Source organism: Eleutherodactylus coqui, chromosome 2 (genome assembly GCF_035609145.1).
Source record: "Eleutherodactylus coqui strain aEleCoq1 chromosome 2, aEleCoq1.hap1, whole genome shotgun sequence".
In the NCBI taxonomy this organism is placed as follows: Eukaryota; Metazoa; Chordata; class Amphibia; order Anura; family Eleutherodactylidae; genus Eleutherodactylus; species Eleutherodactylus coqui.
The window spans coordinates 193422352-193444054 of record NC_089838.1 but is presented as its reverse complement, the minus strand read 5'-3'; the positions used below and the strand labels follow the sequence as shown (position 1 = coordinate 193444054).

General features: G+C 38.1%; 1 protein-coding gene across 2 annotated transcripts in view; it reads left to right on the top strand.

The window, feature by feature from the left end:
- Window positions 1-21703, top strand: part of PLXNA4 (plexin A4) — a 683798-nt gene that overhangs the window by 484599 nt on the left and 177496 nt on the right. For both annotated transcript variants that reach the window (XM_066592134.1, XM_066592133.1), the window contains exons 7-8: window positions 4425-4578; window positions 19343-19442. In XM_066592134.1, coding sequence (XP_066448231.1) covers window positions 4425-4578; window positions 19343-19442 — 254 coding nt within the window. The remainder of the gene's footprint in view (window positions 1-4424; window positions 4579-19342; window positions 19443-21703) is intronic.

Below are 21703 nucleotides of genomic sequence, written 5' to 3'. Positions count from 1 at the left end.
CATTATCCACTAGCGCCTATTCTTCACTTCTTCATCATTATGTTGTGGTTTGTCACTTTGGGCAGTTCAATAAAAGAAGTAGCCTTGTAGAGCCAAGGTAGTTGTTTGGCCTGCTGATGTGTAGAGGTCTAACTTGCAAAAAATATTCAATAATCCAGTTTCACTAGATGCAGTTATTAAGTCTTTTTAGCCCAAACTAGTACTGGATCCAAATTACAGTTGTAATTTGTAAAAGTACAAATTTCTCATTCGTACTTTTCTTCACTTAGGAACCTCTCCTCTCTTTCCTGAAAAAACTAATAATCAAAAACTGCAGAAAACTTCTTTACTAGAGATGAGCGAGCGTACTCGGAAAAGCACTACTCGCTCGAGTAATTTGCTTTATCCGAGTATCGCTGTGCTCGTCCCTGAAGATTCGGGTGCCGCTGCGGCTGACAGGTGAGTCGCAGCGGGGAGCAGGGGAGAGCGGGCGGGAGAGAGGGAGAGAAAGATCTCCCCTCCGTTCCTCCCCGCTCTCCCCTGCAGCTCCCCGCTCCGTGCCGGCACCCGAATCTTCAGGGACGAGCACAGCGATACTCGGATAAAGCAAATTACTCGAGCGAGTAGTGCTTTTCCGAGTACGCTCGCTCATCTCTATTCCTTACATGATACTGGGTTTCGTAAATGGATATTTAATTAAGGAAATCTTCTCTTTTTTCATGGAGTTCCCCTTACCCTGTTTCCCTGAAAATAAGACATACCCTGAAAATAAGACATAGCATGATTTTCCAGAATTTTTGAGGATGCAAAATGATTTTTCAGGCTTTTTGAGGATGCTTGAAATATAAGCCCTGCTCCAAAATTAAGCCCTGCTAACAGTTAATTAAAAAAGTAAATTTAAATAGTGTCCAGGCAGCTATACATGTAAAAAAGTTAAACTTTTTTGAACAAAAATTAATATAAGACACTGTCTTATTTTCGGGGAAACACGGTAATATCTATAAGGACTTGCTTGTTAAATAGGACTACTTATAATAAGCAGTAATGCCTAATTTTGCTAATGTAAAAGATGGTAAAAGTAATTAATGGTTAATACCGCACCACAATTCATCATGAAGTGATGACAGTATCTATCTACACTACTGCTCTTATGCTGGATATCTTCTAATGACAGATAGACTCCATGAAAAGTCCATTTAACCAAAGATAATAGAGTGACTCGGTAATAACTGGCCTTTCTGCCTTTAGCAATTGTGTTTTTTTCAAGAATCTACAGCTTTAAAAAGAGTAATTGATTTTCTTTGAAAAAATGCACTTGATTGCAGTGTTCTGGGGTAATTATTTGCAGCAGAATTATTTTAAAGATTTACAAGATCTATTTTGAATGGATCTTCTGCTCAGAGCAGCGAAGAATAACAATACTATTTCAGCATAATGTGCTCATCCTTGAAATCGTCAATTTCTTTGAGCGTCTCATCTTTTCTTGGTCGGAGCGGCCCATTTGTATCTACATTGCGTGAAGCATCGGCTTTTTGCAAATAATATTATTGTGCTTGTTCGGTTCTTTAGTACAAAAAAATCTCATTCAATATTGAGCAATATTGAACAAGCTCTGTAGTTAAACAGAAATATTGTCAAGACATTTTAATTGTGCTTCTTTTTAACTTCAAATCTTGTTTTTTTTAGCTTCTTTCAATTGTATTCCAATACTAAAACCAATGGTTCTTTGATTTTATTCCACCGCTTTGCAATGTATTGTGAGAATTTTTATAAACTAAAAGTTAAAAGAGAGAACATTTAGCAAAGCTAAACTTTATGTATTATAAATGAAACATGCCCTCTGTGCAGTCACTTTATTAAGTATACTGGGGCAGAAAAGTCACTTAATTGGTTTCAGACTATTGAACATGCAACATATTTCTGAAAGAGCTGACATGTATGACTGATATGTAGAAAGTTTAGAGATGAAGCTTAGTGGTAAAAATGTATCATTGGCTAGTAACATTTTCTGGGGCAATAAGCAAGTACGACAGCAGGTGGTATATAAGCTGTCTAGTATGTTGTAAATTATACCAGATACATTTTGTAGTATGTGTTATTATGATATATTTGACATAATTTGTTAATTTATTGATTTCTCCTACTGGAAGACACAGCATTGGCTTTAGACAGCAAGCCTTACAATGACAGTTTATCTGCACAGCTCTTGCTTATCCTGGAGTTTATCTAGTAAGGCTAGTCCAGTCAATAACCTAACAATGCTTTAGTACATGTAAAGGCCCATTTTCACGGGCCGATGAACACTAAAAGATCGCTCAAACTACAGTTTGAGTGACAGCTTTGAGCCATCATTTTGCATAAACTTTTAAGTAGCTACTCAGCTACTTAAAAGCAATTAAGTGTGGAAATGGAGCCTTAGCTGAAAGCAGTTAAGAGCCCTAGGGCTCTTATCTGCATTCAGATCCTTTGTTCTATAGCGGGAAACAATGCTATTAGCACTACCCGTGGAGAACTGCTGATAAGGCTGACTGACGATTTTTAGGTTGGACTGAATTTTATGATTAGCTAGCAGTGCCTGAAAAGTGCACGGTGGGCGCATATTTAGATGCAACGATTATTGCTAAAACGATCGACTTTTAGCGTTTTTTTAGTGATCATCGGCTGGTGTAAATGGACCTTTAGTTAGGGATTATTTAGTAGACATTGGGGCATAATTACTAATGCAAAAATCACAGCAGCAGGGGAATCAGTTATATAAATAGTGCCTTCACAGACTGAACTCCTTCTAAATTAAAACGTAACTTTTATTAATATCCTTTTATAAAAATGATAAAGAAGGCCTCATAAGAAAAATGTATAAGTAAATGTAATATACCGATATGCACCATGGCACATTTACTCCACTGATTCACAGATGGCTAATAAAGTTAGAGCCTCTGGGTTATGTAGCTCAGTGGGATATACCAAGTGCGCACATCGTATCCCTCACCCTCACTCTAGAGTTATAATCTAACCCTATGGTCCCTGGGGTTTGGTCAACAAACCCTATTTAGACATATAAGTAATGCCCTATTGCGGTAGTCTAGGTTCACCCTTCCTACATTGCAAACTTTATGTCACGAGACAAAAGAGAGGGACAAGTAACTAGCTGACCTCCAAGATGCAACAATATGAAAAGAAGACTGGAAGAGACACAGAGAATATGTATAATAAAGCATATTTGTTAACTGTTGGCCACCAAATAACTGGTTCCATAAGCCTCTTTACCAGGTTATAGTTGATTAAAGGGAGATAAGCCCCTACTGTGGCAAATGTAATTGTTGTTGAGCTATTTTTCCTTGTAAATAGCAGCTTTGTTAAATGTAAATATAAAATCTAAAATTAAAAAAACCCTCCAGGGGTGTTCTTGACCTTTGGCTGATATAAAAAAAAATATTTATACATACTGTATGTTTTACTGTCTTGAACAGTGTAAACTCTACGTATATTAAAATAAATGTAATACCTGGCAAACATACATTAAAAAAGAGAATGAAATGCTAAAAAGTGTTAGTGCTATATGTTTACATTTGACTCTTAAATGTGTGAACACAAATATATATATATTTTGTACATGTATATTGCTTGTATAGAAATCGGATAGAAATCTGTCACCAAAATTAATGGAGGAAAAATCATGGTATTCCAATATAGAAAAAAAATATTGTTGCAAAACCAATGCATGCCTAAACCAGGTAAATGAAAAGAAGTACCTTAAGGTTCTTTTATACAGGCCGATTGGCCCCAAATGTTCCCCTGAACTCTTAATTACTCAAAAATTGGTCCATGTAAAAGATCCAACAACCAGCCAATGAATGCTGACCATTCTTTCCCATGTGAATGGAAAATGTATAGTCAGTTAATGGGGATGAACCTTCAAATAAAATTAAATGAACAATAATCAACATGTATGTTAATCAGCACTAGAGATGAGCGAACGTACTCGGTAAGGCCGATTTCGCAATCGAGTACTTTCGAGTACTTCACTACTCAGGTGAAAAGTACTCGGGTGCGCTGTGGGTGAGCGGGGAGTTGCAGCGGGGAGTGGGGGGAGAGGGAGAGAGAGAGGGCTCCCCCCTGTTCCCCGCTGCTACCCCTCGCTTCCCTCTGCAACCCCCCGCCCCACAGCGCACCCGAGTACTTTTCACCCGAGTAGTGAAGTACTCGAAAATCACGGTGCTCGATTGCGAAATCGCCTTTACCGAGTACGTTCGCTCATCTCTAATCAGCACTCTAAAAAATTGGCTGAATATTTTGCAAGTCTTTAAAGATTCTTATTCTTAAAGGCCTTGTAATAAAAACATTTCTACCAAATCTACCCATCTTTCTTCTTTCCTCCATTTCTTTCATTTTCCATGTGTTATTTGAGCACTGTTGTTGACATGTTTATATTCTATGGGTTACAGCTTGTATTGGAAGCTTATAATGTGCCAGAGCTGTCTGCTGGTGTCAACTGCACATTTGAAGATCTTTCGGAGATCGATGGACACGTCGTTGGAAACCAAATTCGATGTATTTCTCCGGCAGAAAAGGAAGTTCCACGCATCATCACAGAAAATGGTAAGTCATTTCTTTCTCTTACAGAAAACTTTGTTTTAATCATTTGTTTAGTTTAGTGTTTCCCAAACTCCAGTCCTCACGACCCCCAAACTGGTCAGTATTTGAGGATATGCTATAGAGAGAACACTTGTGGAAATGTCTGTGGCACTGACAATAATAACATCATTTGTGCAATGCAATGGAGATTCTGAAACCTGATCTGTTGGGGTGTCATGAGGACTGGAGTTTGGAAAACACTGGTCTATCTCTTTAGATCAGCTCTGATCATTCTTTAAGTTCTTTCAATCCATGAAATGTGTTGAAGCTTGAAGTTTTTGTATACATTTTGCCACAAGTGAGTTTCATTGAAACCACAGGCCTAAAATTTCTCAACAACCTGGAGTGTTAAGCTAAGTCAAAGGCTTGGTCCTGAATATATATTTAGTCCTTTTTTAAAGGATGCCTATATGATGTGTTTATATTAACTGGATTGAAGGGTGTGAAATACTATATTTTTTATATTGACATACCAGTGACGCTCCCTGATTTATGAATGTATCCATTTAGCATTTTTATTGTTTTTCTATTTTCTATTCCTTTGACATTGATTTTAAGTGGTTTTCCTCTGCATCTAGTACCTAGAAGACTTTGTATGCGATAGACTTATAACAAAAGTAGAACAGCAAAGAGGATATAAAATATTAAGAACAAGGAAAAGGTCAGTTTCAGTCAATAACAGTAAAGAAAGCAAATATGTTGGTTGCACGCTGTGAGAGAAAACAGAGAACAGAAAATGGCTTGAAAGGTTCTTGGGCCTTGAAGGTGTATCCACACTTAATCGAGGTTAGAATCAAAGTTTACAAAGGAAATCCTTAATCTTCCCCCTGGGCTCCATATTTGAAAAAAGCTTGGCTGAAATAAAACAAGCAAATATATTACTAGCAATTTTTAGTGGATTGTATGTATATATTAAATGCACCCAACAGGCAGCCAATCAAATACACGCAAGGTGTGCACTACTATGATGGCATAGTACTTTGTATCTATTACTAAAGACATTCATTAGACGTTGCACACATGTGGATTGACCACAAAGCTGATTGCTACATTTAAGGACATACACAGTAGTAGATGTTTACATCCTCTGTGACATTAGTCGTTATGTGTTAATGTGTCAGCTGATAAACACACATGAATCCTTCTTTGGATTACACACTACGGGAAAGAATTTAGTTTTTATTTTCAGTCTTGTCAAATTATGTGTATCAAGATTGAAGTCATTAAGATATTTACATAACATGATAACGTCCAAAAAGCATGCCTACAGTAATCCACTTAAAAACCTCTTATGCATATCAGCATATAAATTCAAGTTTCTAATACTGAATTAAGCTCTCTATGATGTTTATTAGCTTCATCCCCTTCAGACTGCTCACTCCATTCATTTCAATAGGATGCATAGTAGGAGGAGACTTAAATAACTACAGTCCTGTTGACGACATCTGCAAGAGTAGATAGATGGTAAGATAGATACTTACTGCTGCACCGATTAAAACCAGGAAATTCTCTTTCCCTTGCTAGGCTGCCATGTGTGAGACTACAACATCCCATAAAGATATAGTCGATTGAAACCTGCATACTTGATGATTTTGGGCTCAAAAATGGCTCATAACCCGATCATTCAAATAATTTTTTGTCATTTTTTGCAATATGTATAATGGACATTCTTGACTCATCTATTTGTGCATCCCAAGAGTAACTTGCTAGACATATGTATCCTTCTATAATCAACAAAGGGAACACTACCAATCTACCAAAAATCTTGTTTTTCCCAGTCTAAAAGATGCTTAAAGTGAACCAAATCTACAGCTCCTAGGAAAGTTAGAGATTTTCTCCCTTCTGGCCATCACAGCACCAGTGGAGATGCCATGCCATGATGGCATCTCTATCACAGCTCAGAACTGGAATAAACAGCAGCTACTTCTCAGGGACAAAGTTCTTTTGGGGGTTAAATCTCCCCCTTTATTGTATCACTCTTCCCGTAGCTTGCTAATCTTGTCCCATGTGTGACAGCATTATTTTTTCTCATCAGTATCTTTAGTTCGATCTGGGTACTTACTTTATGTTTTCTATGCTCCATCCTCACAAACCCTGAATTTGGAGCCTGGGAATCTCTGGGCATAGGAAAAATTGGAAATCTATATGAAAATAGATTTTCCTACACTTTGAAGAACAAATTATCATTTGAACAAGCAAGTGACATCATTGCTCGCTCCACCGAATATTAGAAATATGTGGCAGCATCAAAGGTGTTAAAAAAGACAAACTTCTTTATTGCTCCATGTTAAAAGCAGAACAGGCAACGTTTCGACAATCAAGTCTTTGTCAAGCCTGGATTCACAAAGACTTGATTGTCGAAACGTTGCCTGTTCTGCTTTTAACATGGAGCAATAAAGAAGTTTGTCTTTTTTATCACCTTTGATGCTGCCACGTATTTCTAATATTCGGTGGACATTGGATGGGACTGGAGGTCCATGGTCTCAGTGGAAGTGGCTTTGCATGGGCTTTAATATTTTCATCTCTGCAAGATCTGCATTTGAATTGAGTGCTGCAGGAGCCTGTTTCTACACCGATCATTGCTAGCTCCATCACTCTCAGGCAGCCTGTTTAGACAAGCAGATACATTGTTGGCTCATTGTTCAGTCTTTCACATTCTTTGTATAAGTGAATGAGAGGGCCTGAATGAGCACTGTTTAAACCGAACAATAAGCGAACGAGCCAACGATGAATTCTATGCCTGCATAAAATGAATGATGAACAAAAAGTGAATGATTATTGTTCGATCACTGGTTCACATTTTGACTAAATGATTACCGTTCACTTTTGCTTTTTTGAATGCTAATGGTTTTGTCTCAAAGAACCTTAACACTTGTTCCCATATTATATGTCTACCGAGTCTTTGTCTTAGACCTGGGCTGTTACGTCTCAAGTGTGTTTGGTTATGTTAATTATTTCAAAATAATTTAAGTAAAGAAATAATTACTAAAAAAAATAAGAAGCATTTTATTACATTTCCTTAGTCCCATAACCTTCATCCAGCTTCTAGTTTGTACAATCATCCAGGCTCTTTCATGAAGTGGTCCTTCAGCGCTATTATCACAAAAACTTACATACTCAAACTCTTGGTAAATCATGTTTGCAAAACATTCCGAACAATGAATGCGATGAATGACCAGCACAATTATGTTTGTTAAAATCTCATTAGACATTTCTTTCTGATTGCTAGTATAACAATCTTCTAGTGATGTTTCCCTGTAGTTCTGTGATAAAGACAGGCTATATCATGCTGCTGCAAAGTGTTACAACTCCGAATATCAAACCATAAACATAGTATCCAATATTTTGCAAACTTCCCATTAATGTTGCATTGTTACATGGATGCTATTTCTGCCCACGTGCAGTATATTTGCTTTAGCGTTAGCATCAAAGAATGATGTATATCTTTTCTATAGAGACATACTGTACGGTCTCTTCTTGCAATGTGGCTGAAGTTTTCCTCAATGATGAAAGTTATCTATTCTTCATTTATTCCTTTTGACATCTCCAAAGAATTTGTACTTAGTGTTATGGACCTGAGGATGGGAGTTCATCTTTTGAAATCTTGTCTCAAAAATGGAATGTTACTTTTGGCCTTTCTACAAATATCTTTCTTCACTACTCTACTCTCTATAAGTAGTGTGACAAGTGGAGTAAGACTGGGGCTGAACTAATGCTAGAGCCTTACATCAGCATACCGATGTAGCAAATGTGAAATGGATGTTTGAGTGACATGCGTATTTCTTTAGCATGTAGCTCATTCACTTAGTATTAGATTGGGCATGCTACACAAATGGCATACAATCATTGTACTATTAAGGTAGTAGGCTGAACATTTTTTAACACTTGCTACCTCTGTACATTTTTAGTCCATTGCTTTATTCCATGCTGAAGATTGCCATATATGCTATATATTTTCCTCAATTACCTGCTGTTTTGCCTTTATCTCAGCTCCTTGGGGCAGCCCTGTGATGTGACTATAGTTTATCCACTGAGTTTGAGGTAGTCTGGGACACACCTCTTGTCTCATCATTCGTTCAGGCGGCTGCTCTGCCCCTTCCCTGTAGCTCTTTTCCCTCTGATTGGCTACTGTGTATGAGTAAAAGTCTATCACACTCTCACTATATGGAAAGCTGATTTCTATTACAGCAACCTTAACATATTATAAATACAGACTATTACACCACAAGTAGTAACTGCCATATATACTGTATACTTAGGTAAAAGAGCTTTAATAAGGTGTATACCAAAATGCTGGAGCCTGTGATAACATTGATGAGACAACTCAGTGTTAATGCTGTTGTTATGACTGCGGTTAATTTTAACATAATGGTCGCACTTGTCTATTGGAGGATTGTGGGAAACTGTGTGCTGATTGCTGACCCCACTTGCAGGGGATCAGAATACCTCTGTGAAAGTTACTTAAGTAGTTCCAAAGGAACATCATAAATTGCAGTACAACAATTCGGACAATATTGTCCTTTTTAAAGCTAAAAAGGGCATATTGTGCAGCCATACGGCTCCTGGGATAGCTGCTGGTAGTGAACATCAACATGTAGCTCCTATCAAATATAGGTATCTCCTGTCACAATTCATTTGACACCCTCTGCCCTTTGCTATCTATAGATTTAATAATCCATTTAGTGTCAATTTGAAAAGAATAATTCAATCTCCTGTTTAAGGCCCTTTTCTACGGAATGATTATTGTTCAAAAAATAATTTAAATGAGCGAAGATGAACTGTAATTGCTCAGTGTAAACACAGCCAAGGATCGAGCAATGAATGATAATTCATTCATTTATCATTCAGCATTCATTTAATCAAGCATGAAGATCATCGTTGGCTCCTCACTGATCATTCAGTTTAAATGCCGATTGCTCAGTCATTCTCATTCACTGGTACAGCCAATGTGAACAACTGAATGATTTAGAGAGTGAACGAGCCAACGATGTATCTGACTGTATAAACAGACTCCACGAGTAAACAAGCAAATTCTGACATCGTTAGTAGAGATGAGCAAGCATACTCACTAAGGGTAATCACTTGAGCAAGCATTGTCCTTAGCGAGTACCTGCCCACTCGGAAGAAAAGATTCGGCTGACGGCGCGGGGGAGCGGTGAGTTGCGGGAGTGAGCGGGGGGTTGAAGAGAGGGACAGAGAGATCTCCCCTCCGTTCCTCCTCGCTCTCCCTCGCCGCTCCCCGCCCCCCATCGGCACCCGAATATTTTCTTCCGAGCGGGCAGGTACTCGTTAAGGGCAATACTCGCTCGAGCAACTGCCCTTAGCGAGTATGCTCGCTCATCTCTAATCGTTAGGCGTAAAAGCACCTTTAGGTTTGTTCCTTTTTAGATTTGAGCTCAGTCCAGATACCTAAACGATAAGGCAGAAAAAAAAGAAAGTCAAACTACATTGCCTTGGGCCCAGAGTTCTTCCACTGCACATACATTTCAGTGGTTGTACAGTTACTCTAACCTATCAGTGAAAAATATCATTCTCACTGCTGCAAGGGCAGGTAAACAGACCAGTTCCCAACAGCGTGCAGAAACCACAATGTTATTCACACAGGTGGTGATAGAGTTTCTTTAAATGCCGTAACGGTTAACATAGGCACAGATTTTGCTGCCCAATATTTTATGAATGGACCGTTAGCAATAATTACAATGATTTTTACAAAAATATTCCCATCCTTAGCACACATGACAAGTATGAATATTCATTTTCTATCTTAACATCAAGAATAGCTATATCTATTGAAACATACAGTTTCTATAAGTTTTCCGGCTCCCACCTACTGGACATTAGTCTACTAGTATGCATAAGACACCCTAATACCACAAAACTACCTGGACCATTGACATATATAAGCTAGTATTTCCCATTTGTTGTTTGCTGTGCCTCAAGATACAAGTACATCTTCAATCTCCGTCTGCACATTTGCAACACATAATATTTGTAGTCAATCATCTAAGCCATTAAATGAGAACCTTTTAGCAGGGTTGTCAAAACAACAAGTGGCAGATGGGCAGCAGCATAATACTTTGACAGGTAAATTTACACAGTAAACTTCTTCTAGATAGATTAATTGTCAAGGTCAATTTGAAATGATTGATTAATGAATAATATGGAAAAGAAAGAAAATAATTGAGGTTTGGGGTCAGTTGGGTCAAATGCTTGCATTTAATCATGTGCCGCTTTATAGAATTATTGTCATTAATTAACTCTAAAGGTTCCTTCCAGCTGTGACTATGTGCATGGAATCCTTAAAGAATCAGACTTGGGCATAAACAAAAAATCTGCATAGAGAGACATTCACACTTGTTAATGTACTCATTTAAAACTCATTCTCCTAAATGGAAGTATTGGAACATTTCTTTCTTAGGCTGATATTATAAATATTGCTTTATTGTCTCATATGAAGACGTACAATACAATAATAGTCAAATTTATTTCTATGATATGGAGATGTGGCCGTCGATGATGGTAGGAAGACTCTATTAAAACATATACTAAAGAGATCCATTTTCGAAAGGTAACAAACACAATAGCTGACATTTAAAATGTTTACATGCAAAATGTGGAAAAGCTCTGAGGTATGAGATATCTGCTGGAAACCAACAACTAATCATAAACAGAAGGATAATATGCACTTTAGAGGTAGACTAGAGCAGGCGTGGGCAACTTGTCGCTTGCAATCGGTTTTAGTCCTGTAGTTTTTTGTTTTTTTACTTAAAGGGGTTCTCCAAGGTTTTTTCTCACGGTTCCCACCTTTTCCTGAAACATAATGTTGGATATGAAACTGATGCCTGCTTTTAAGATCACACCCAAGATACTGCCTAATGAGGGTGCTTTAACACTTGATAGAAAATTCCTCCATAGACAAATGTATACCAAAATCCACAAGTCTTACATATGGATTTTGACATGGATTTGCTGCACAATTGCTGTGGATTTCTTCCTTAGCAAATCTGTGGCAATTCTGTGGCAAATTCACATCAAAATCTGCATGTAAGACGTGGAATTTTCTGCCATGTCTGAAAGCATTCTTATTATGCTTGTCTTCAGGCTAGAAACAAAGCTTTGGCGTGCACTTGTGACTAGGGTTCCTATCTCTTTTCCGGTCAATTCCAGTTTAGTTTTACTGGATTCAGAGGGCTTAGGTAGACATTTCTGTTGCCTCTACCTTCATACAGCAACTTGTAAAACTTTCACACCTCTTCTGACGTGTTTGTGTCACAAATTCGTATCAAGGAGGTTCAAGACACTTCTGACTTGCAACAGTAAATCTCCATCTCTCAACTGTTGCATGACTTTGGACTTAAGTATAAAAGTAGGTTGTCAGACATGTAGACTAGAGTGAGTTATCTAGTCTAAGGCCAAGAAGATACAAATACTCAGTTGGGATGCAGTCTACTATGAACTAGCCAGATCCTGAAGGAAATGTCTGTTGACTTGGTTAGCAAAGAACAATATAGGGACTTGATATGACTAGGGAATGTGAATGACCTTAGAATTATATTATATGATAGGTTAATGTAAAGTAAAAGTTGTCAGAATGTTTGGGTCTTTGGCATAATGTTGGCTAGAGTTAAGGCTGAATTATGAACCATCACTAACAATCAGTTGATGTGCGGAAATGTCCATCAAAGTCCTGGGTCCAAATCTGACTATGAACAACATCTGCAAGGAGTTTGCTTGGATGTCCTTAGTTTCCTCCTACACTCCTAAAGCATATTGATAGGCTATGCATGGAATTAACTCTAGTGTACAATGTGAGATAGTAAGATTAGATTGTGACCGCCAAATGGGACAGCAGCTAATATATACTATAGCAATCTCTGTATAGGGCTGAAGATATGTTGTTATAATATAAGTAGCAGGAAATAGATTGATTGATCAATCAATACATGAATAGTAGTTACAATGGTCAATGCCACAGTTTTTAACCCCTTTTGTTTTGTAATGTTCCCGGTTTCTGTCTAATCAGCTGACTTGGCAATTTTTCTGTATACAAATGATGAGTATTATATGTTGATAACAAACACTACTAAAAGTGTTAATCTCTCGACCGTCTAATCATTTAGGTGAAGGTTGAGGGGTTTCATTGAAATCATAGTTTTTGTATAGTTTCCCTTTAATTGCTTTCGCTGAAACAGGAAATGCATTTTAGGTGCAGTGGCTAATTCATTTAAAGTCATACTGTGTGCCTGGTCTGAATAACTATTCATCATATGGAGGTCTCACACTTGGCTGCCCTTAGTGTTTTGTTAAGATGTCTTTCTAAAGAATCCAGCAAAGCCTCCCGGGAGGAGATACCAAGTGCAGGGTCAGTGTCTGATAATGACAGAAAGTTGGCAAGTACAGAGTTTCAGTTCCCTGTGGTAAGAGGAGCTGTTGCTCACAAAGCAAAGGATACAGAATAATATGTGTGCAGAATAAATTGGAGACAAAACTGAGGCGCATTCCTTGTGTTTGATAGATGTATTCTTTTTATTCATTTAACTTGCCGACTTAACTCTAAAATGCCATTATTCTTGCCCAAGAGCATGGGTGCTGACTTGCCAATACCATTTAAATAATGTATAAGGTAGAGTTCAGAGCTGTAAATCTGGAATCGCGGTACAGATGCCTGCTTCAGAACAAGACATCTATTACCATTATCTTCATGACTTGCACAGTCTCGGAGTGATCTGTCTGTAGACATTTATTGTGAGGCATTGGATATTGCTGCTGCAGAGTCATATATTGGTCGTTACAGGTCATTTTACAGTCAGTAGATAATGTATATGATATACAAGAGCAAATACTTAAAGGGGATGAATTACCTAAAATGTCTTTACTAATTAAAAGCAGATTGTGAAACATTTTCCATTTGTCAAAAGTTATTTTCTGATTGTAGATTTTTTATTCTTTTGTTTGCACATGACTATGGGGGTGGTCCTCTTGCCTTTGCTGTTGTGATATGCTTTACAGCTGTTTTTATAGATATGCTTTACAGTAGACTCATGGGCTATTCATACAATGGAAAGGAGAGGACCCATTGACTTCAATGGGAGGGTGTTCTAGGCATGTTCTGTGGCCTGTGCAGAGGTCATTTTGCAGGGAGGGGGACTATATAGTCACATTCTGTGCAAATTATATTACCTTCTGTGAACGGTAGAGCTTGTTGTTATATCTGACCCGTTCCACAGATGACGGACACAGAGCCAAGTAAGACCGCCTGCACATGGGCGAATTTGCATTGCGCAATCCGGGCAAGCATCTGCCCTGGATTCCGCTGCAAATACCTTCCATAGCATGCTATGGAAAAGTGATTCTTCCTGCACACAAGCGAAAACTAGTTGCAGTTTACACTCGCAGAGGAAAAAATTGCAGTATGCTCCATTTTTGTGCAGATTCTGCATGGACGGCTTCCATTGAATCAATGGAAGCTATTTGATTGACATTGTGGAAAGGTCGCGGATTCCGCGGCATCGCTAGGCGAAAACTGACAATATTCTCTCCCTGACTAATCATGTCTAAAGCCCTGGTAAGGCCTACCCCATGTTGGGAATCTCGCTACACTCTCTAGATAACCTTGGATAGTGACAGGGCAAAGGACAAAGAACAGAAGTGACAAGACAGGACTGACAGCAGAGAAATAGCACAAGTGAATGCAAGGACAACAAGCACAACAGGCTTCCAAACTCAGACTGACTATGGTACAAAGAGTATAACCAGCACCTGGGTAATCTTAACACTGGTTTAAAAACCACACCAATACAACTGATAGTGGCTACTATCCCAGCCAGCCTATCAAGCAGTATACATCTGGGGAGATGTTTCTTGCACAGCTTCAGAAACACAATGATACTGTGCCTCCAGGTACCTTACATGGCTTGGTTCTGACACTGTGACATTACATTGGACTCGCGTTGATACCACGATGACATCCAAAGTGCCTTGTTATCTATATATAGGTGTTACTTTCCATTGGAATCCTGTCTGTGATGATAATGAGGTGACTGCTGAAAAGTTTTCTCCACGGAACAAGAAGTGTCACCCTATCATTAGACTCTGTGGTAAGAGTGAAAAGTGCAGGATTTTAGGATTTTTTAAAAAACAGATTGTGACTAGAGATGAGCGAACGTACTCGTTTCGGGTGTTTTTGCACTCGAGCACCACTTTTTCCGAGTAACTGACTACTTGGACGAAAAGATTTAGGGGGCGGCGTGGTGGAGCGGGGAGTAGCAGTGGGGAACAGGGTGGAGCTCTCTCTCTCTCCCCACTCCCCACTCCCCTCTGCAACCCCCCGCTCACCCCCGGTGCCCCCCGAATCTTTTCGTAAGAGTAGTCAGGTACTCAGAAAACGCGGTGCTCGAGTGCAAAAACACTCGGAAAGAGTACGTTCGCTCATCTCTAATTGTGACATCAAAAATTAAAGAAAAAAACCCCCCAACAATTCTTAGAAATATGTTTAACATAAAAACGTGATTTATTCAATTGTTCATTTATTGATGAAAAACACAACTCTTTCCTTTACTAAGTACACTTTTTAAAATTCTTTATTTGAAAGTATTAGGAATTTTACATTCAACATAGGAAAAATCAAATAAAAACACTTTTAAGCTTTTAAAACTATTTTTACAACTTCAAAACTAAATTTATGCCGTTTTGTAACAAAAAGAAAGCTAAGCAGTTCCACGTGCACAGAATGTGGTGCAATGTTTAGGCCAACTCTACTTTGTTTGTAAGTTTATTTCCTAATATAATTACAAAAACCCCTTTTATTTACTCATGTGCATCCCAGATGCAAGTCTGTTCTGTGTTTTCATAATCTTGATTCAGAAAATAAACTGAAACATCGATTCAACTACGACCTTGTGTAGTAATCCGAGAGCTGTTCTTTAAGTTTGTAGTGGATCTCAATTTGCAAAAAAAATACCTCATCTTTACTTCTTACTGGTAGTTTTTCAGATCTCCTTTTTTTCCCCTAAATTCAGCGCTTATGAAGGTACATGATCCTGACATACTGAATACACCCTGAGCATGTGGCAGTGATGTAGAAAACTGTATGTTATATAATCATCTATTACCTTGCATTGAAAAAAGAAAGAAAACCACGCTGTATACTGTACATTTTTGTGGGGTCACCTCATATTAAAGAGCGTAATTAATAGTGCATGTCAATACAATTAAAGGGGTATCCTCATAGGGTAGGATGGGCTGGACTTACGCCAAAAGAATGTACTTTGGCATTTGTTTGAGCAGCATAAGTTAGTGCAACCTTTAATAAAAGGATAGTCTCATCTCATACATTTATGGCATCCATAGAATATGCTATAAATGTCAGATACATGCGCTCCCCCAACTATGACATGTTTCTGTACATTTGGTGCATATGTTAGAGAAATGCACATGACGTACAAGTATACAGAAAGCAAGATGTTAGCATAGAGTTATTCATTTGATTTTAGATAGTGGTCAAATCAGTTATGTGAAGACGTACCTCCTTCTTAAAGAGTATAGTTAATTTAACTACTCGGTGTTTTCTCTTAAGGAAAGCATAGTAAAGCAAATTAGGTCTCATTTCTAAAATCTGTCTAGTAGAAAAAGTGGCCTTGGTGCCCAAAGCAACCAATCAGAGGTTAGCTTTCATTTTTTCAGACACATTAACTACCATGTGAGTTGTATTTAGCTCACACTAGTTTTGAGCCAGTGCCTCGTGAAGCATATATAGTGCACATGTCTCTTGTATGTACATCATGGTACATGACATACATAAGGGGTATGATTCAGAGGTCATCATCCAGGAACACGCAAGGCTCACTCCAGACACAAGTAAATACTTGTGGAATGACAAAAGACTAAATTCTCATAAACAAATTCAATAAGTATGTCATGAGTCACAGACAACTCACATGGCAAGCTGTGCAAAAATTGATTCTAGCACCATGTGAGTTACATATAAGTCATCCACAGTAAACAATAAAACATAACACAGTTTAATGAAATTGTTCTGTTTTTGAAGTTTTCACTCTATTTTATAAAACACCGCTGCCCTAAGGAAATATTTTTATTCTCTTGTGTAGCAGTTAACGTGTTAAGAAATGAAAGCTAAGCTCTGATTGGTTGTTTTGGACAGCAAGGCAAATTTTTCTGCTAGACAGATTTGATACATGCTCCCTATATCGTCCATAGTGCAGAGTAAATCAAACACCACTGTCCAATTATGATTGGTTGTCCTACCTGGGACAGTATTAGGGCATATGAATATCATGGAAGACGATCCTCTGCTTGTAAAGCCCTTCTCTATTAGCCAGAATAGAGCGCCACAAAAAATGGAGGGCCCTGCTATGGAGGAATCGGCATGACTATGTTTTACATAGCTAACTGAAGATCGGCTGAAGAAGGGTAGTTGATCAAATAGGTCTAAGTTATTGTAACAGCTAGGAAACTAGAAACAAATTCTATTAAAATGATATTACTAGGTGATTGTTCTTTTAAAGTATCCCAAGACATACAGTGCCATAAAAAATAATTTAGCATTTTGGAATTCTAATGACTTTGGCATGAAAAATGAAGGTTGGGAGTATGTGATGTGCTTTCTAGTAAAATCTAGCAGTGAGCTGCTGCGTGTATAAATAGTTGAGACTCTTCCCCAAAGCAATAATTATTCTAAAAATATGAAGCATTCAGCTGAAGTGACTTTGCGTTGGATTTAATGATCATGCTGAATGTGTAAAATATTGAATCTCCTCATTCACAGCAGGGTGCTGGAGGTACATGGATACAGTATGCTACTGAAAGGGGGATTTAGAAATACTGCCGAAAATATATTTGCATGTTGGAGATTGCAGTAAAGGATTCTATTATATGGGATGAATATTATTATTAGTCATAAGAACTTGAATATTGCTTATATTTTCGAGAGACTCCATCAATAAATGGCTATGTAAATGAAAGGGGGTCGGAATAGGGTTCACAAAGGCTGCATTTATCCTCATTTTTATAGGAATGCATAATAGTACAGTTTAGGGGCATGCCATATTTCATCTTGTCACATTGCAGGGATGCATTTATTACTACAGTAGAAGACCATATTTCATATGAAGATATAGGAAAAAGTCTGTATGCTATATTGGTTAATATTGGCATACTGGGTAATAAGGAAAGTTTGGTATATTCCATCTTAGATTACAGTTACATCATTTAGTAAATAGTTCCGTTTTTTTTCATATTTTTCAATTTTATTGAGTTAATAAACTGTCATGGAAGTAAGCTTTTTATACAGGTATGGAATTAAAAGAGGCTTACTAACAATGGGAAAAACCCTTGAAGCGTTCTCAAATAGATAAATTACTAACTTGATATACTTTTGATATGCCAATGGGCCTCTTTTCTTTCCTGCCTTCCTGACGTTTATATCTTGGTGCCAAGATGTCATTCATTAAGATATCATATGATGTTTTGGCCATTTCATGCCATAATACATTATGGACATATTCATCATTGCATTTAGAGAAAGCTTAGAGTGTGGAAAACCTAGAATCCAGGGCTGGAGAGAGGCAGAATACAGCCAGCCAAGAGTGGTAGGAATAAGCTGTTTAGGGGTCACTGCCCAGTCATTGTTTCGATGTTTTCGAGGCTCAGAGCATACTTAGAATGCAATGATGAATATTTCTCAAGTCACTATGAACAGCCCTACAATAACTACCGTATATGCTCAGGTATAAGCCGAGGCACCTAATTTTACCACAAAAAACTGGGAAAACTAGGTGCCTCGCGTATAAGCGTAGCTAGATTAGGCAAAAAAAAAGCAATAACCACCTCCCAGCCAGCGTTTGTATTCCAGGTGGTTTAGCAAGCTGCTATGTAATTCTCCCTGCTGTCATCTCTCTGCTCGACTATGAATACCCCCGCCGTCAGCAAGTAAGTGCTGTGATTGGATTGAACGCCAGTCAATCACAGCCGGCGCTCGATCATTCACAGCCATTTAGTGAATTACATCACTGAATCCCTGTGATTGGTTCATCAAGCGTTGGCTGTGATTGGCTGGCACTCGATCTAATTACAGCGCTTACTTGCTGACCAGGGGAGATGTCAAAGCCGAGCAGAGAGATGACAGCGGGAAGAATTACATAGCAGCTTGCCGCACCGCCAGGAAGATCATCGTGCCAGGAACACAGACGCCGGCTGGGAGGTGAGTATTGCATTTTTTTATCTAGTCCCTCATTTAAGTATAAGCCGAGGGGGCTTTTTCAGCATAAAAATATGTGCTGTAAAAGTCAGTTTATACTCGAGTGCTGAGCTATGTGATGGGACTTCTTTCTAGACTACATGTCATACACCAAGAAGCAAACACTGGCATGGCATGCAGGTTGGTAAACGCCAATGCCAGAGCAAAATTTTTAAAGGTAAGTATCTTCAAAACTTTCTTATCTTTCTTTTTATTAATGGGAGCCTGAAGAGCTTTTCGTATTGTTGAAAGTAATAACTTGTCTGTAATCGATATGTGAAGCATTATTTTTAGAATTGCAATGTGAAACTAGTAATTAATTTTTAATGAGTGTTTCTTTTGTCAGCTTTAGTTACTGTTTTAAGTGATAATACGTACGTGAATGACTGTCTACTTTCTACTGTGATTATTAAATATTGCAGTACAACATTTTTTAGGGTGTTCTGACTGGTAATTTATCTGCATCCTTTCTAGGTGACCATCATATTGTTCAGCTCCAACTTAAATCCAAAGAAACTGGGATGACATTTGCCAGCACAAACTTTGTCTTCTATAACTGCAGTGTTCATAACTCGTAAGTATCACATTTATTAAATATGGAAATAAGCTATGTATTTTTTTACAGACTATTTTATATACTTTTCATTTTCACATTAACATAAGAAATACATTAGACTATATGTAGTCATACACCATGGAGACAATGAATAATTCAATTTTATTTTTCAAACTGTTTGTATTTTGTATATTTTTCTTGTATTGTTTGGTTTCCATGACAATTAGAAACCTAAGAGGAATTGTTGTGTCTGACTTCCTACCCATATGCTATAGGCATTGTTCTTCTCCCTACTGCTCCATTCATGTTCTCAGCTGGCTTTATAGAATAAGCCAAAGCATTGTGCACTGTGTTGGTTGTCGCCGGCAGTCTTACATGATATAGACACGTATAGCTCACAAATGGATCCTTAGCAATTAATTATTAGCACTGAATTCAAACAGGTCCATTTTACATGAAAATATTTAGGTTTTTTTCTGCCATTTTTCACTGTATGAAGTTCTACTTCAATTCCTTAGAGAATAGTAACATACTATGTAAGAATGAAAAAGGACATACTTCCATTTAGTTCAGTGCACTATCCTTCAATGTTGATCTAGTGGAAGAAAAAAAACATGAAATGGTAGCCAATTTTCCTCATTTTAGGTAAAAACAATCTTTCCCGACTCCAAATCTAGCAATCGGAATAATGCCTGCATCAACAACTCTTGTGAAGTAATTAGTGACTATAATATGAAATATTGTAACACTGCAGAAAAGCTTCCAGACCCCTCCAGAACTCTGTGATTTTGCATCACCACATCCTCAGGCAGAGAATTCCATAGTCTTACTGCTCTTACAGTAAAGAACCCCCTTCTATGTTGATGTCAAAACCTTCTTTCCTCTAGCCGTAGAGGATGCCCTCTTGTTACAGTCACAATCCTGGGCATAAACAGATGATGGGCGAGATCCTTGTATTGTCCCCTGATATATTTATACATAGTTATTAGGTCGCCCCTCAGACGTCTTTTTTCTAAACTAAATAACCCCAACTTTAATTATCTCTCTGAGTATTGTTGTCAACCTATTCAATTCCTGTTCCACATGAGCATACTATAAAACACGCACAATACAGACCCTTAGTATGGACGTATGTTGGAACAGAATTCATCAGTATTCCATCTGTATAGCAATCGTTGTATAGAAACCATCTGTTTACAATCATTAGTATTATTTTCTATTGGGCAAAAATGGATCTGATGTTGTCCAATAGAAAATAATACCAATGAATACAAATACAGCTACCAATACAAATATGGTTGGAATACTGAAGCAATGTCTGTACTGCAGTATATAGAGGCATCTGTATTGCAAGCATTCTCCATAGATTTTAATGGGCTCAAAGACTGATAGATTAACATTGGCTCCATATTACTCCATATTATGAAAACTACCCACATGTGAAAGCAGCCTTGTACAGCTTACATTGCTGCAAGCCTTGATGTTTTCATCACATGAATGCAGACAAAAGATGGGGATCATGCAGGGGCGTAACTATAAGGGATGCAGGGGATGCGGTTGCACCAGTGCCCAGGAGCCTTAGGGGGCCCATAAGGTCTCTCTTCTCCATATAGATAGCCTAGTAGTATAAATAAAGTATTATAGTTGGGGGCCCTGTTACTGATTTTGCATTGGGGCCCTGAATCTTCAAGTTACGCCATGGGACTGAAATGTGTAGCCCTCTAATAAACTTCGAGCTTCCACTACTGGTATCTGCTCCTGTCCAAGCGCACCATGGTCCCCATCTTTTGTCTGCATTCTTGTGAAGTCTTGCGGCAGTATCTGCTAATGGAGAGACTGCACCTGGTCTACAGGCTTATTTGAGTGTTGTGCCATTACACAACCCTACAAGGTACCATTATTCTTATTGTTTTTCAAACTAAATATTTTCTTTATGATGTGTGCCCCTCTGCACTACGGGGTGCTTTTTTTTCCCCAGTTGATGTTTTAATCAGAATCTGTGAGAAAAACGTATAAAATTGAAGGAACATAGAAGTCCAGTATATGCCACAGCAAGATATTGACGTCATTTTATGGACATGCATAACATGTATCCATAGTATAACAAAGTAGAAATCAACAGCAATGGTAAATGCGTACGTCCGGCTTCACATAGGCGCTATAATCATGAGATATTTCTGAGTTGCAAGATGCACAAATCTCGCACAAATATGAACCCCATTCTTTTGAATTGGTGTCATACACATGAGCGATGTTGTCCTGCATGGCACCGCGATGCA